This window comes from Rhinatrema bivittatum, chromosome 16, assembly GCF_901001135.1.
Source record: "Rhinatrema bivittatum chromosome 16, aRhiBiv1.1, whole genome shotgun sequence".
NCBI classification, from domain to species: Eukaryota; Metazoa; Chordata; class Amphibia; order Gymnophiona; family Rhinatrematidae; genus Rhinatrema; species Rhinatrema bivittatum.
In genome coordinates, this window is record NC_042630.1 from 43,925,443 (window position 1) to 43,938,711 (window position 13,269).

The 13,269-nt window shown below is 47.2% G+C and overlaps 1 protein-coding gene across 2 annotated transcripts in view; it reads right to left on the reverse strand.

Moving 5' to 3' along the window:
• Positions 1–1,990: 1,990 nt before the first annotated feature.
• LOC115078360 (vomeronasal type-2 receptor 26-like) overlaps positions 1,991–13,269 on the reverse strand; it is a 116,244-nt gene continuing 104,965 nt past the window's right edge. For both annotated transcript variants that reach the window (XM_029581266.1, XM_029581265.1), the window contains exon 4: positions 1,991–4,679. In XM_029581266.1, the coding sequence (XP_029437126.1) occupies positions 3,784–4,679 (896 nt within the window). In that variant the 3' untranslated portion in view covers positions 1,991–3,783. The remainder of the gene's footprint in view (positions 4,680–13,269) is intronic.

A 13,269-nucleotide genomic window follows, 5' to 3' on the forward strand; every position in this document is an offset into this window, starting at 1 on the left:
TACTGGCCATGAAAGGACTCTCGACCTGGTCAACCAGTTCTACTGGTGGCCTACGATAAAACAAGATGTCCGCGCATTTGTGGATTCCTGTCCCATCTGTGCCTTGCAAAAGCCATGCACAGGGAAACCTTGGGGCCTACTGCAGCCATTACCCATCCCGGTAGAACCATGGACTCACATTTCCACTGATTTCGTGGTGGACCTCCCAGTCTCCGAAGGGAACACAATCATCTGGGTGACTGTGGACCGGTTCTCCAAAATGGCTCACTTCGTTCCCTTGCCGAAATTACCATCAGCCCCGAAGCTGGCTAACCTATTCGTACAACACATCTTTAGGATCCACGGCCTACCGCAGGACGTAGTGTCCGATCGAGGTCCTCAGTTCACCGCCCGATACTGGAGAGCCTTGTATAAGAGATTCAACGTGCAACTCAGCCTTTCGTCAGCGTTCCATCCCCAAAACAATGGGCAAACGGAATGCACCAACCGTACCCTGAAGACGTTCCTTCACTCTTTTGTCAATGAGAGACAGGACAATTGGGCAAAGCTAATGCCATGGGCAGAATTCTCATATAACAACCATACGCATTCTGCTACAGGAAGCTCGCCCTTACTTATAGTTTATGGGAAACAGTTGCGACCGCCACTACCTCTGCCTCTTCCTAGTGCGTTACCCGCTGTGCAACTCTCCATCTGACAATTACTTTCGCTATGGACGTCCGTCCAGAGAGAACTTGCTAAAGCGGCCAAGGCCACTAAGAGATGGGCAGATAAGCACTGGCAGCCGGCACCTATCTTCCTTCCTGGAGACCGGGTTTGGCTTAGCACAAGGAATCTTCAGCTTCGAATCCCTTCTCGAAGACTAGCTCCAAGATACTGTGGGCCCTTCCGTATTCCTGAGCGCATAGGGGCAGTATCTTATCGGTTATGCCTACCCTCCTCCATGCATATACACAATGTGTTCCATGTTTCTTTGTTGAAACCTCTTGTCCTCTCCAGGTATCATCCTCGAGTTCCTGATTCCACAGATCCATCGATGCCAGACGAGCCTATCTATCAAGTCCGGGAAGTCCTAGATGTACGGTTCCATCACCGACGCTGGGAATATCTGCTTGCCTGGGAGGGCTCTGGCCCCGAGAACAACACATGGGAACCAGCCCGCAACATCCTGGATAAAGAGCTTCAACGACAATTTCATCATCAGCACCCAGGTAAACCCAGACCTGCTAAGAGGGGGCGTAAGAGGGGAGGTACTGTTGCAGACCCAGTCGTGCCGCGACCGGGGCCTTACCTCGTGGCTCATGGCATCGGGTCCAGTCTCGCTGGAGGGCTTCGCCGGGTTCCGAGCCTGTTCGGCGGCATCCCCGTGGGGGCGACGCCATCGGGACGCCCAAGCCAGCCGCCCTCCACCTAGGCGCGCGCAAAGAGGCCGAAGATATAGGCCCTTTCCTGCCACTCAATGCTCCACCCGCTCCCGTGATGTCAGACGCCGGCGGGTATGTAAGGTCGGCGCCTGCCTCTATCAGATGCCTTGCAACGAGGTTACCATGGGTTCCTAGTTGCTGTGTACCTCGGAGTTCGCTAACTTCTCGCTTGTAGCCTGCTTCCATTCCAGCCTGGTTCCTGCTACTGTGTCCTGCTTCAGTTCCAGCCTGGTTCCTGCTTCTGTGTCTTGCTTCAGTTCCAGCCTGGTTACTGCTTCTGTGTCTTGCTTCAGTTCCAGCCAGGTTCCTGCCTCAGTACCCTGCTTCAGTTCCAGCCTGGTTCCTGCTTCTGTGTCTTGCTTCAGTTCCAGCCAGGTTCCTGCCTCAGTACCCTGCTTCAGTTCCAGCCTGGTTCCTGCTTCTGTGTCTTGATTCAGTTCCAGCCAGGTTCCTGCCTCAGTACCCTGCTTCAATTCCAGCCTGGTTCCTGCTTCTGTGTCTTGCTTCAGTTCCAGCCAGGTTCCTGCCTCAGTACCCTGCTTCAGTCCCAGCCTGGTTCCTGCTTCTGTGCCTTGCCTCAGTTCCAGCTAAGATACCTGCTTGATCCTGGTTCACCTTCACAGTGTCCTCACTCACCTAAGTCCCAGTGGCCGGGCTCCTATGGGCTCCTCCCGGGGGAGTCTCGGCTTCCAGGGTGAAGACACCTCTTCTGTTCTCCTAACCCTAATCCCATGATTCAAACAGGCTCCTCCTGGGGAGTACGGGCTCCCTGTGTGAAGGCCAGCTCCTTCACCCAGCCTGGTGTCCGCCTCCCGGCCTGCTCCCTCTCATACGGAGACAATAGTCCTCCTTCCCCTAGTCTCCGACAGGCCGGCCCAAGTGTCCACTAAACAGTTAAATCACAACACAAAAGTACATTACTGTACTTTTATACCTTCAATCCTAAATTGTTAAAAGATAATATACCAATTGACCAATTTCTAAGATTGCACGGATTATGTTCTACAATTGGGCTGTTTGAAAACTCAATAATTATCCTCACACTTTGCAGAATAGGGTTTTCCTCAATCCTGTATTAATCATGTTTATAAAAGAGACAACTATACTAATTGTGAGAATATTTTACTACGATCAGACAAGTCTCCAGTTACTTGATTTATATGCACTATACTGTATTAACAATATTCACATAAGATCAAAACAATCATCAGAAATCATCGGCACATATTACAAACTGAAGAGATCTTCAAAGAATTTCCCATTATTACTTCCAAAAAGAACCGCTATTTGAGACAGTTATTGACTTCCTCTGTGGTGCTTGCTCAATCTAATACATTGGGATTATGTGGCCAATTCATATGTGAGGAGTGTTCTATATGCTCCCACGTCATGTGTCTTCATACTTTTGAGCATCCGTCTTTGTCAAAACAATATGTTCTTCCCAAACATTTTACATACAAATCTACACAAGTCATTTACACAATAATATGCCCTTGTAATCTGATCAAATCTGTAGTGATTTTAGCTACATAATTTGATAGATTTTTAATTCTAATTTTGCAAAAAACAAGCCTTTGTAGTGAATAAAAATATTATTTTGATATTACATTGTGTGATAAAATTTGACATTATGCATGTGTTTATTACAACTTAAAGTTGTTTAAATAGAAGAGGGTCCTTATAATATTATAGTATTTTAGTGGTTTAGGTACTTTTATTTGTATACTTCAAGAATAATTTACCTATTTGACAGATTATATCATAGCAAAAGGCAGAGACAGAATTAGTGAAGCTCCCATAACTAGTACCTCACTCCTTCATTATTACTGTTTCTCTGGTGATGGAGTCAGTATTTACAAAAACTGATTCAGAAGAAGAATTATTTCATGGATACCCTGAATCACAGGATATTAAACAGCTAGTGGCTAAAGAGCATTTGGTGGGTCTAGTCAGTAGCATCTTAGCATCAGAGAAGATCAACGCCAACCCTGAACAGCCATTTCCTTCACCTAATGAAGCCATATGGAAAAGACATCAGGCCTCCTCTAGGGATGTCCTCAGACTTCTCACTGCTTAGGGATTTCTACCAATTTGGTTGGTGCCCTTTGAAGTCTTAAGGTGTCATTGCCCGTCTGGGTGACTATTTTGCCACTCTTATGATGTGTTGGGGTCTTTATGCCTCTTTTACAATTGTTTTCAGCCTCTATGACTGTCTTGTGGGTTTTCTGCCTCATGGAGGAACAAGAAACAAAGAGTAGGATTAAATGGACAATTTTCTCAGTGGAGGGGGGTGGGCAGTGGATTGCCTCAGGGATCTGTACTGGGACCCGTGCTTTTCAATATATTTATATTAATCATTCTAGTTTTTTGTTAGGTACTTTCTGTTGTTCCTTTCAGGCCTCAGCAGAATAATATAGCATTTGGGGATAAATATACAGCCCAGCAGTCCAGAACTAGAGGCCAGGATAGCAAATATCTCCACCACCACCATGTACTTGCCCCTGGTGCTTAGGTACGTTGGGATGAAGGACACCCAAACACTGCAGAACACCAGCATGCTGAAGGTAATGTACTTGGCCTCATTGAAGCTGTCAGGCAGATTTCTTGCTAGAAAAGCTATGAAGAAACTGACACCAGCCAGAAGTCCCAGATAACCCAGAACACAGTAAAAAGCAATTATTGACCCTTCATTACATTCAATTAGTATTTTTCCAGTTTCTGATTGCATGTTAAGATATGAGAAAGGAGGAGCAGCGCATAACCAGGCAAGACACAAAAAGGCTTGAGGAAGGGAACAGGAAAGGACAATAGAGTTTGAGACCCTGGAACCCATCCATTTCCGGAACTTGCTTCCAGGCTTGGTGGCTTGGAAGGCCATGACCACAGTAATGGTTTTTGCCAGAATGGAGGAGAGAGAGATGGAGAAAGTGACCCCAAAGACAGTCTGTCGGAGAATGCAGGTTATGTCCTTAGGTCGGCCGATGAATATCAAGGAACAGAGGAAGCAGAGCATGAGGGAAACAAGGAGAATGTAGCTGAGTTCCCGGTTGTTGGCTTTCACTATGGGAGTATCTTTGTAATTAATGAAGATTCGCAGAATGACAGCAGTGATGAGAAAAAAGCAAATGCTGATTAGACTCAAAGCTATCCCTAAAGGTTCTTCATAGGAGAGAAAGGTTATCACTTTTGGGATGCAGGCATCTCTCTTCTGATTGGACCATTTGTCCTCTGGGCACTTTGTACAGACGTCCATATCTGAGAAGAGAGAATATTTAGTCAGTATCTCACAGACAGCTTCAATTTCAGGCCCATGAATAAATACATTTATTAATATTTAGGGATTTTTTTATTCTTTAGCTTAGGATATTACAGAATTTGCAGTGCTGTAGTATTTTGGAAGCGATTATTAAAAGATTAGTCACATGTAATGCTGGCAAAAGGAAGTTTGCACTTGACTTGCCTGATATTTTAGCCAAAATGTCGTGCATATTTCCTCTCAAGAGAATACTTATTGAATGTAGTGAGTGGTCATTTTGGGGTGTTTTGTATCATGAATATTTGTTTTTTATAGTATTGGTGCTATGGTTTTATCATATCAACATTTCCACACAATGGGGTAGATTTTAAAAAAATGCGCGTTCGCGTACTTTTGTTGGCGCACCAGTCGCAAACAAAAGTACGCTGGATTTTATAAGATATGCGCGTAGCCGCGCGTATCTTATAAAATCCTGGATCGGCGCACGCAAGGCTGCCGATTTTGGGCAGCCGGCGCGCGCCGAGCCGCGCAGCCTGCCTCCGTTCCCTCCGAGGCCGCTCCGAAACCGGAGCGGCCTCGGAGGGAACTCTCTTTCGCCCTCCCCTCACCTTCCCCTCCCTTCCTCTACCTAACCCACCCTCCCCGGCCCTATCTAAACCCCCCCCCCACCTTTGTCCACGGATTTACGTCTCCCGGAGGAGAGACGCGACCCGGGGGCGGTTCCGGAGGGCGTGGCCATGCCCCCGGGCCCACCCCCGAAACGCCGCTTCCCGCCCCCAAAACGCTGCATCGATCGGCCCCGCCCCCGGCACGCCCCCGACACGCCCCTGACAAAAAACCCCGGGACTTACGCGAGTCCTGGGGCTCTGCGCGCACCAGCAGGCCTATGGAAAATAGGCGCGCCAGCGCGCAAGGCCCTGCTCACGTAAATCCGGGCGGATTTATGCGAGCAGGGCTTTTAAAATCCGCCCCAATGTATTTATGTATTTGGGACCTTCATAACACCCCCGATAATTAAAAAACCACATGCAGACAAAACTGAAATAGACTGAGAAACTAGACTCTGAACAGAGGAACTCTAAAGAAAGAGAAAAATACAAAAATATAAGAAATGCATGTTCTCAAAGATGGCATGGTCCAATTGCTAAAAACTAAAAAAAAACCAAAACCCATATATACATATATGTTAATTGTTACTTGTTGTGAACCGTTTCGATAGAGTCTGAGCGACGGTATATAAAAGATGTTAAATAAAATAAATAAATAATATATATATATATTTATGTATGTATTTTCCCTTTATAGTCTGATCTTTTCATTTTCTCTAATCAGTTCTCTTTCTTTTCACTTTCCCCTTGTCAGCTTTTTCCTAATTCTTTTTTCAGGGTCTCTTTCTCTCTCCTCCTATCTTCTTCCCTTTCTCCCTCACAGATAGACTGATGCTTTATCTCGCAGACTCCCTCACACACACAGGCTCTCACTCTCACATCCTCTACCCCCCCACAAGCTCTCATGCTCACACGCTCTCGCAAACACATAAGCTCTCTCTCTCACACACACACACACAAGCTCTCGTTCTTACATGCTCTCCCACATGCACACATACACAAGCTCTCACTCTCATCTACTCTTTCAAATACACTCACAAGCTCTCATTCTCACATGCTCTCCACACATGCACACACAACACAAGATCTCTGTCTCAGATTTTTTCCCTGCCACACACACACACACAAAGGCTCTCACTGTCACTTGATGTCCCCACCACACATACAATCTCTCACTCTCACAAGCGCTCCCCCCACACAAAAGCATTCACTCTCACATGCTTTCCCCCCAACACAGGTTCCCACTCTCTCTCACTTACACTCCCAGGATTCTACTCTCTCTCACACAAACACACACACATCAAGGATCCCCCTTCTCAGATACACCTACATCCAGGCTGTTGTGAACCTGCCCACGACCAGCGCGGGCAGTCCCCCTACCTTTTGCAGCCAGTCGGGCCGCAGACGTGTTCCAGCATGGCAGTCCACCGCCGCCACTGTCCTCCGTGGTCCGGAGGCAGCGGCAGTCTTCTGCTATGCGTGGCAGGGCTGTGCTCCGTTGGGAGCCTTCTTTTGCGGCCGATGCCACTGCTGCTTCTCCTGCTCCCCGATGAGTCTCTTTGCGGCTGGAGCCGCTCCAGGGATCCTCAGCCAGCAGGAAAGCCGTCCCTGCCAGTGCCTGCAGTCTGCCTGCCTTCCTTTCTCCTTCTTCGTAGCTGGGAGCCGTTCTCTTGAGCCCTCCATGTGGCAGGACGCCGCCAGCATGTTTGCCTTCCCCAAGTTCTCCTTAGGTGCAGGCGCGCGCCTCTGCTCATCTTTTAAAGGGCCAGCGGCATGAAAAGTGATGTCATCGACCACTCCTGCTTCAGCCTTATAAAAAGGGCCCCTTGCCAGTCCATTGTTGCCTTCGCAAGGAGTTAGTCACTCCTGGATGTTCCTGCCTTCGCTCCAGGAGTCTTCGCTGATCCATCGCTTCATCAAGGTCCTGTGTTCCTTGTTCTTCATTGGAGCACCATGTCCTGATATCTGTGATACAGTCCAGATGTCCATCTTCTGTTCCTGATGTCCATGGTCAGTCTTGATGTCTGTTTTCCAGTTCCTGATGTTCTGTGATCCAGTCCTGATGTTCTGTGACCCACTCTTGATGTTCCTGATGTCCTTGATCCAGTCCTGATGTTCCATGATCCAGCCTTGATGTCCTGAATTCTTGGTTCCTCGTCGCCACCCTTCCTGTCATACCATGTCGTAGTCCGCTACCAGCCCCACAGGTGCGCTGTGTAGGGCGCCTTGTCTCACAAGGCCTGCCTTCTCGCCTGCAGCACAAGCCTCCGGAGGGTCATCCTTGCTTGAAGCCTAGTCCCATCTAGGTCCGGTCTCCTGAATCTTGTCTCAACCCTCGGACCTCCTTGTGCCTGCTCTGTCCATGTTTCAGACTCTGTTTGATCCTGTGCAGCTCCAGCATGGTCTGCGACCAGCCACTGTCGGCTGTGTAGGGCGCGCCCCGGTGAAGGCCTCTACAGTTCCTGGGACATGTTCCTCTCTCTTGCTCCACTATCTCGTCTGGAGTCTGCCCCGCATCCAGCATGGTCCGTGACCAGTCCCGCGGGTGGGCTGTGTAGGGCGCGCTGCATCACAGCCTCAACCTAGTACTTGACTTTGATCCTGAACCTTGCTCCTGAATCCTCGTCTGCAGTACCTTGCTCCTGAGTTTTCGTCCAAGTATCCACGTCTTCACCAGAGTCTTCGTCTGAGCCTTCTATGTTCCAAGGCCTTTGTCTGTCCCTGGCCTCTGTCCAGCCTGCTACTTCTTGCCGTTACCCAGCGGCAGGTCTGAAAGGGCTTGGAATGGTTGGAGGACTGTTCAAAGACCACCGTTGCATTGTTGGTCTTCCCGAAGAGTACAGGTCCAGTGGAGAGTCAGTGCCTTCAGTCATCCTAGTCTTCCGTCCAGCCTTGCTCCTGCTCCAGATTCCATCATTTGTCTTCAGTCCAGCCTTGCTCCTGTCCAGCCCATGCTCGGGCATGCCTCGCCTGCCTCGGCACCTCTTCGGAGTTCCTCTGGGGTTGAGCCGTGGTCCAAGAACACACAATCCCCTAGAAAATGGAACTGCTCTCCTAGCACTTCCTAACACAGGCTCCCATTCTCACATACACAGGCATCCAGGATCCCACTCTCTCACCTCTCTCAATTACACATGCACATCCAGGCTTCCACTCTCACATGCACGCTTACACACAGGCTCCCACTCACACAAACACACATACATTCAGGCTCCCATTCTCACATGCACCCAGGCTCCAGTTCTCTCACACAAACACACAGATGCCTTCACTCACATATATATACAGGGCCTCTTCCTCAGCCACAGCCAGCCCACTTCTTCTGTGGAGATGGGATCCCATGTCTCTGCTGGTCCTCTACTTTTGGTGCCACGGAAATGGTGTAATACACCTTACTTCAAAACACACCCACAGGTAAGACCCAGCAACACAATGCTGGTCTCAAGAGTAGCCCTCCAGCCACTCTGTAGCCCTTCCGGACCCACTGGATGGAACTGAGGAACTTGGAAGACTCAGAAAAGGACTCGAGGAACTTGGAAGACTCAGACGAGGATTCGGGATTCAGGCACTAGTATAGGGTGAGTACTGCACCGCAGCATGCCCTATACAGCCACCCATGACTGGTCGTAGACCACACTGGAAGCGAGGTAGACTCCAGACGAGAAGGTGAAGACTTGGAACTGGAAATATTACGAAGATTCAGGAGAGGCCTGCACCGAGGTGTGCCCTACACAGCCAGATTATGTACTACAATTGGACAGTTTGAAAACTCAATTATTATCCTCATGCTTTACAGAACGGGTTTATCCTCAATCCTGTATTAAACATGTTTATAAAACACCAACTATGCTAAACGTGAGACTCTTTTGCAAGATCACACAAGTCTCCAGTTACTCGATTTATATGCACTATACCATATTAATTATTCAGATAAGATCAAAGCTATCATCAGAAATCATTGGCACATACTACAAACTGATGAGATAGTCAAAGAATTTCCATTATTACTTCCAAAAAGAACTGCTATCTGAGACAATTTATTACTTCCTCTGTAGTGCCTGCTCAATCAAATACATTGGGATTATGTGGCCAATTCCCATGTGGGGAGTGTTCTATAAGCTCTCACGTCATGTGTAGTCATACTTTTGAGCATCCACCTTTGTCAAAAAATATGTTCTTCCCAAACATATTACATATAAATCTACACAAGTCTGCATATGCCCTTGTAATCTAGTCTAATCTGTAGCATTTTTAGATATATAATTTGATAGCTTTTTAATTCTAATTTTGCAAAAACAATAAAGCCTTTGAACTGAAGTTAGCATGTGGCACATTTAAAACTAATCGGAGAACGTTCTTTTTCACTCAACGCACAATTAAACTCTGGAATTTGTTGCCAGAGGATGTGGTTAGTGCAGTTAGTATAGCTGTGTTTAAGAAAGGATTGGATACGTTCTTGGAGGAGAAGACCATTACCTTATATTAATTAAGTTGACTTAGAAAATAGCCAGTGCTATTACTAGCAACAGTAACATGGAATAGACTTAGTTTTCGGGTACTTGCCAGGTTCTTATGGCCTGGATTGGCCACTGCTGGAAACACATGGAAACAGGATGTTGGGCTTGATGGACCCTAGGTCTGACCCAGTATGGCATGTTCTTATGTTCTTATGATATTACATTCTGTGATAACATTTGACACTATCCATGTTTATTACAACTTAAAGTTGTTAAATAGAAGTGGGTCCTTATAATATTATAGTATTTTAGTGGTTCAGTCACCTTTAATTGTATACCTTTAAGAATCATTTACCTATTTGACAGATTATACCATAGCCAGAGGCAGAATTAGTGAAGCTCCCAAAACTAGTACCTCACTCCTTCATTATTACTGCTTCTCAGGTGATGGAGGCAGTATTTAGAAAAACTGATTCAGAAGAAGAATTATTTCATAGATACCCTGAATCACATGTTATTAGACAGCTAGTGGCTAAAGAGCATTTGGTGTGTCTAGTCAGTAACATCTTAGCATCTAGAGAAGATCAACTCCAAGCCTGAACAGGCATTTCCTTCACCTAATAATGCCATATGGAAAAGACATCAGGCTTCCTCTAGGGATGTCCTCTGGCTTCTCACTACCTAGGGCTTTCAACAAATTTGGCTGGTGCCTTTTGGAGTCTTAAGGTGTTCTTTCCCCTTTGGGTGACTATTTTGCTACGCTTATGATATGTTGGGGTGTTTATGCCTCTTTTTCAGTTGTTTTGAGCCTCTATTACTGTCTTGTGGGTTTTCTGCCTTTTTCGGTACTTTGTTCCCCCTTCATGGTGTCTTGAGCTGTCCCTGGCACACTTGGTGCTTATTTGTCCCACTTGTAGAGCATTGGGATGCTATTTCCACTGTTGTTTATTCCACTTTTGGAGCCATGGGGTGTTATGGCCACTCTTGTTGCTGCTTTGCTCCTCTGACTGTGCCTTGGAAAGCTCCTACCATTTTTTGTTCCATTTTGCCTTATTGTGAGTCCTTGGGCTCTTCATAGCACTTTTGGTACATTGGCATGCCTTCACCCTTCTGATGATGATGTCTAGTTTCATTAGAAATGATTAGAAAAGCCCAATTTAGGAGTTTACAATAGACAGTATTGTTTTTGCCGTTGACAATTTATTTTTTGTACAGTTTTAGTTCTACTTTTCAACACTTCAAAGTGGATTAACCTTTAGCTACTATGGTTATTTCCCTGCCCCAGAAGACTCAGACTATGAGCAATTTAATATCTTAGAACAAACTTGGTATCTGTGGCAATGGAGGCTCATAAGAAGTGGCAGTGGGATTTGAATCCTGGCTTCCTTGGTTGGTAGCCCACTACTCTAACCACTAGGCTATTCCTCCATTCAAAATAAACAAATAAAATGAACAAATGATTTTTTTTATTTGAAATGAACTGAATGAATAACTGTGACCTATGAAACTGAATGGATAAACCCAAAACATCTTTTACTCTGCACATACCTAGATGACATTCCTTTCATAGCAAAGACTGATCGAGACACCTGTGTGTCCAGAAGAAGATGAGGCATTCTCTCAGGTGGTGGAGCCATAGGTGGAGGCATCCTCTATGCTGATGGAGCCATAGGTGAAAGTGGCATCAAAAGCTGGTGGAGGTTGAAGCCTTGGCATTTCAGGGGGAGGCAGCATTCAATGGCCCTGTGGCATCACATGTGCTGTTATGTTTGACAGTCTGCGTGCTGCTCCCACAGACTGCCACAGTCACCTTCCTGGCTGAGCCCCCACTGGCTTTGGATGCGGCCAACTCTGGCAGCCCGCAAGGTGGCGAGTCACCACTCTTTGGTATGGCAGAGTACCACTGGCCAGACCAGTCATACCTACATATGGACACCATCAGCACACGTGGCTGGATACCTCTGAGTGCTGTACCTCTCCCTCAGATGGTATGCATGCCTCTCATTGCTATTTAAAGGGATCGTGGTGGGAAATCCCCCATGGCCCCTGTTAATGATGTTAGTAACCAGGGCTTATAAAGATTCAATTCTTCAAACACAATTTGCCACAGCAACAAGTCTAGCCACACTTCTATAGTGCATATTGCTTCCTAGCATTCCTGTCTTGTTCCAGCTTATCCAGTCTTTGTCCAGCTTGTCCCCAGTCTTATCACCTGTTCTTGACCTTACTTCCCTGTCCTGTCTATCTGTCCCTTGTCTCTCCCCTCAAACAGGTACCTGGCTTTGACCACTGCCTGGACCTCAGATACGATAGTCCGCTGCCTACTTCTGACCACTGCCTGGACCTTGGATATGATTGACCGCAGCCTGCCTATGGCCAGTGCCTGGACCCTGTATACATTTGACTCCACCTGCCTAAGACCCAGCTTACTATGGACCTCTCCTGCTATCAGCAGAGACCTCACCTAAGTTCTTCCAGCCCTGGCACCCAAAGGCTCAACCTGAGGGGAACACGGGCTGGTATAGGTGAAGGTCTAGATAGGTCTTTGCCTCACCTGGGTCCGCCTGCTTATGGTGGGAACCTGCAGGGCTCCTCCCTGCAGGTTGAGCCAATCCTGCCTCGGAGAAAGGGTCCACGGTTACAACAGTTTGCTGAGGCCATGGATTCGGTGGACTTGAATTCACTGCAAGCCATCCCTGGCATAGCCCATGGCTACAAGATTTACAGGGTACACTGGAACTCTTGGCCACTATTATGGTCCAGCTCTCCATTTGCCTCAATGCACTGTCCACTCTTCCTGTGCTGCTTCCACCCGTACCAGCTCTGCTGCCTCCTGTCATATCCAGTCAGCCAGTTTCTCAGCTTCCAGCTACACCATGGTATAGGAGGAGGAGGAATAGCCTAGTGGTTAGAGCAGTGGGCTATGTACCAGGAAACCAGGGTTCAAGTCCTGCTGTTGCTCCTTGTGACCTTTGGCAAGTCAGTTTACCCTCCATTGCCTCAGGTACAAACTTAGATTGTAAGCCCTCTGGGGATAGAGAAATACCTACAGTACCTGAATGTAAACTGATGTGATATTTTAGATCAAATGTCGGTATATAATAAAATAAATAAATGCCTGGGCCCCAAAGTGATGTCAGGGATTCTTTAACCAGAATGCACTTCCAATTACAGGCTCTGCTATTTCCCGACGATCAGACTAAAACCGTTTATATCCTCTCTCTGCTTGATGGAAACACACTAGCATGGGCGTCTCCTCTCTGGGAGCAAGGGGACCCCATCCTGCTTGACCTACAACAGTTTATGGAGCAGTTTTGTACGGTCTTCAAGGAGCCAGGTTGTGCAGTAGCAATGGCCTCCGATCTGCTCTACCTCCATGAAGGCTCCCGAAATCTAGTCGAATATGCGGTGGTGCTCCCGATGCTGACATTCGAGCTGAAGTGACACAAAGACACCCTAGTTGCCATATTCATGGAAGGCCTTTCTGGGAAGATTAAAGATGAGCTCACCACCCAGGATCATCA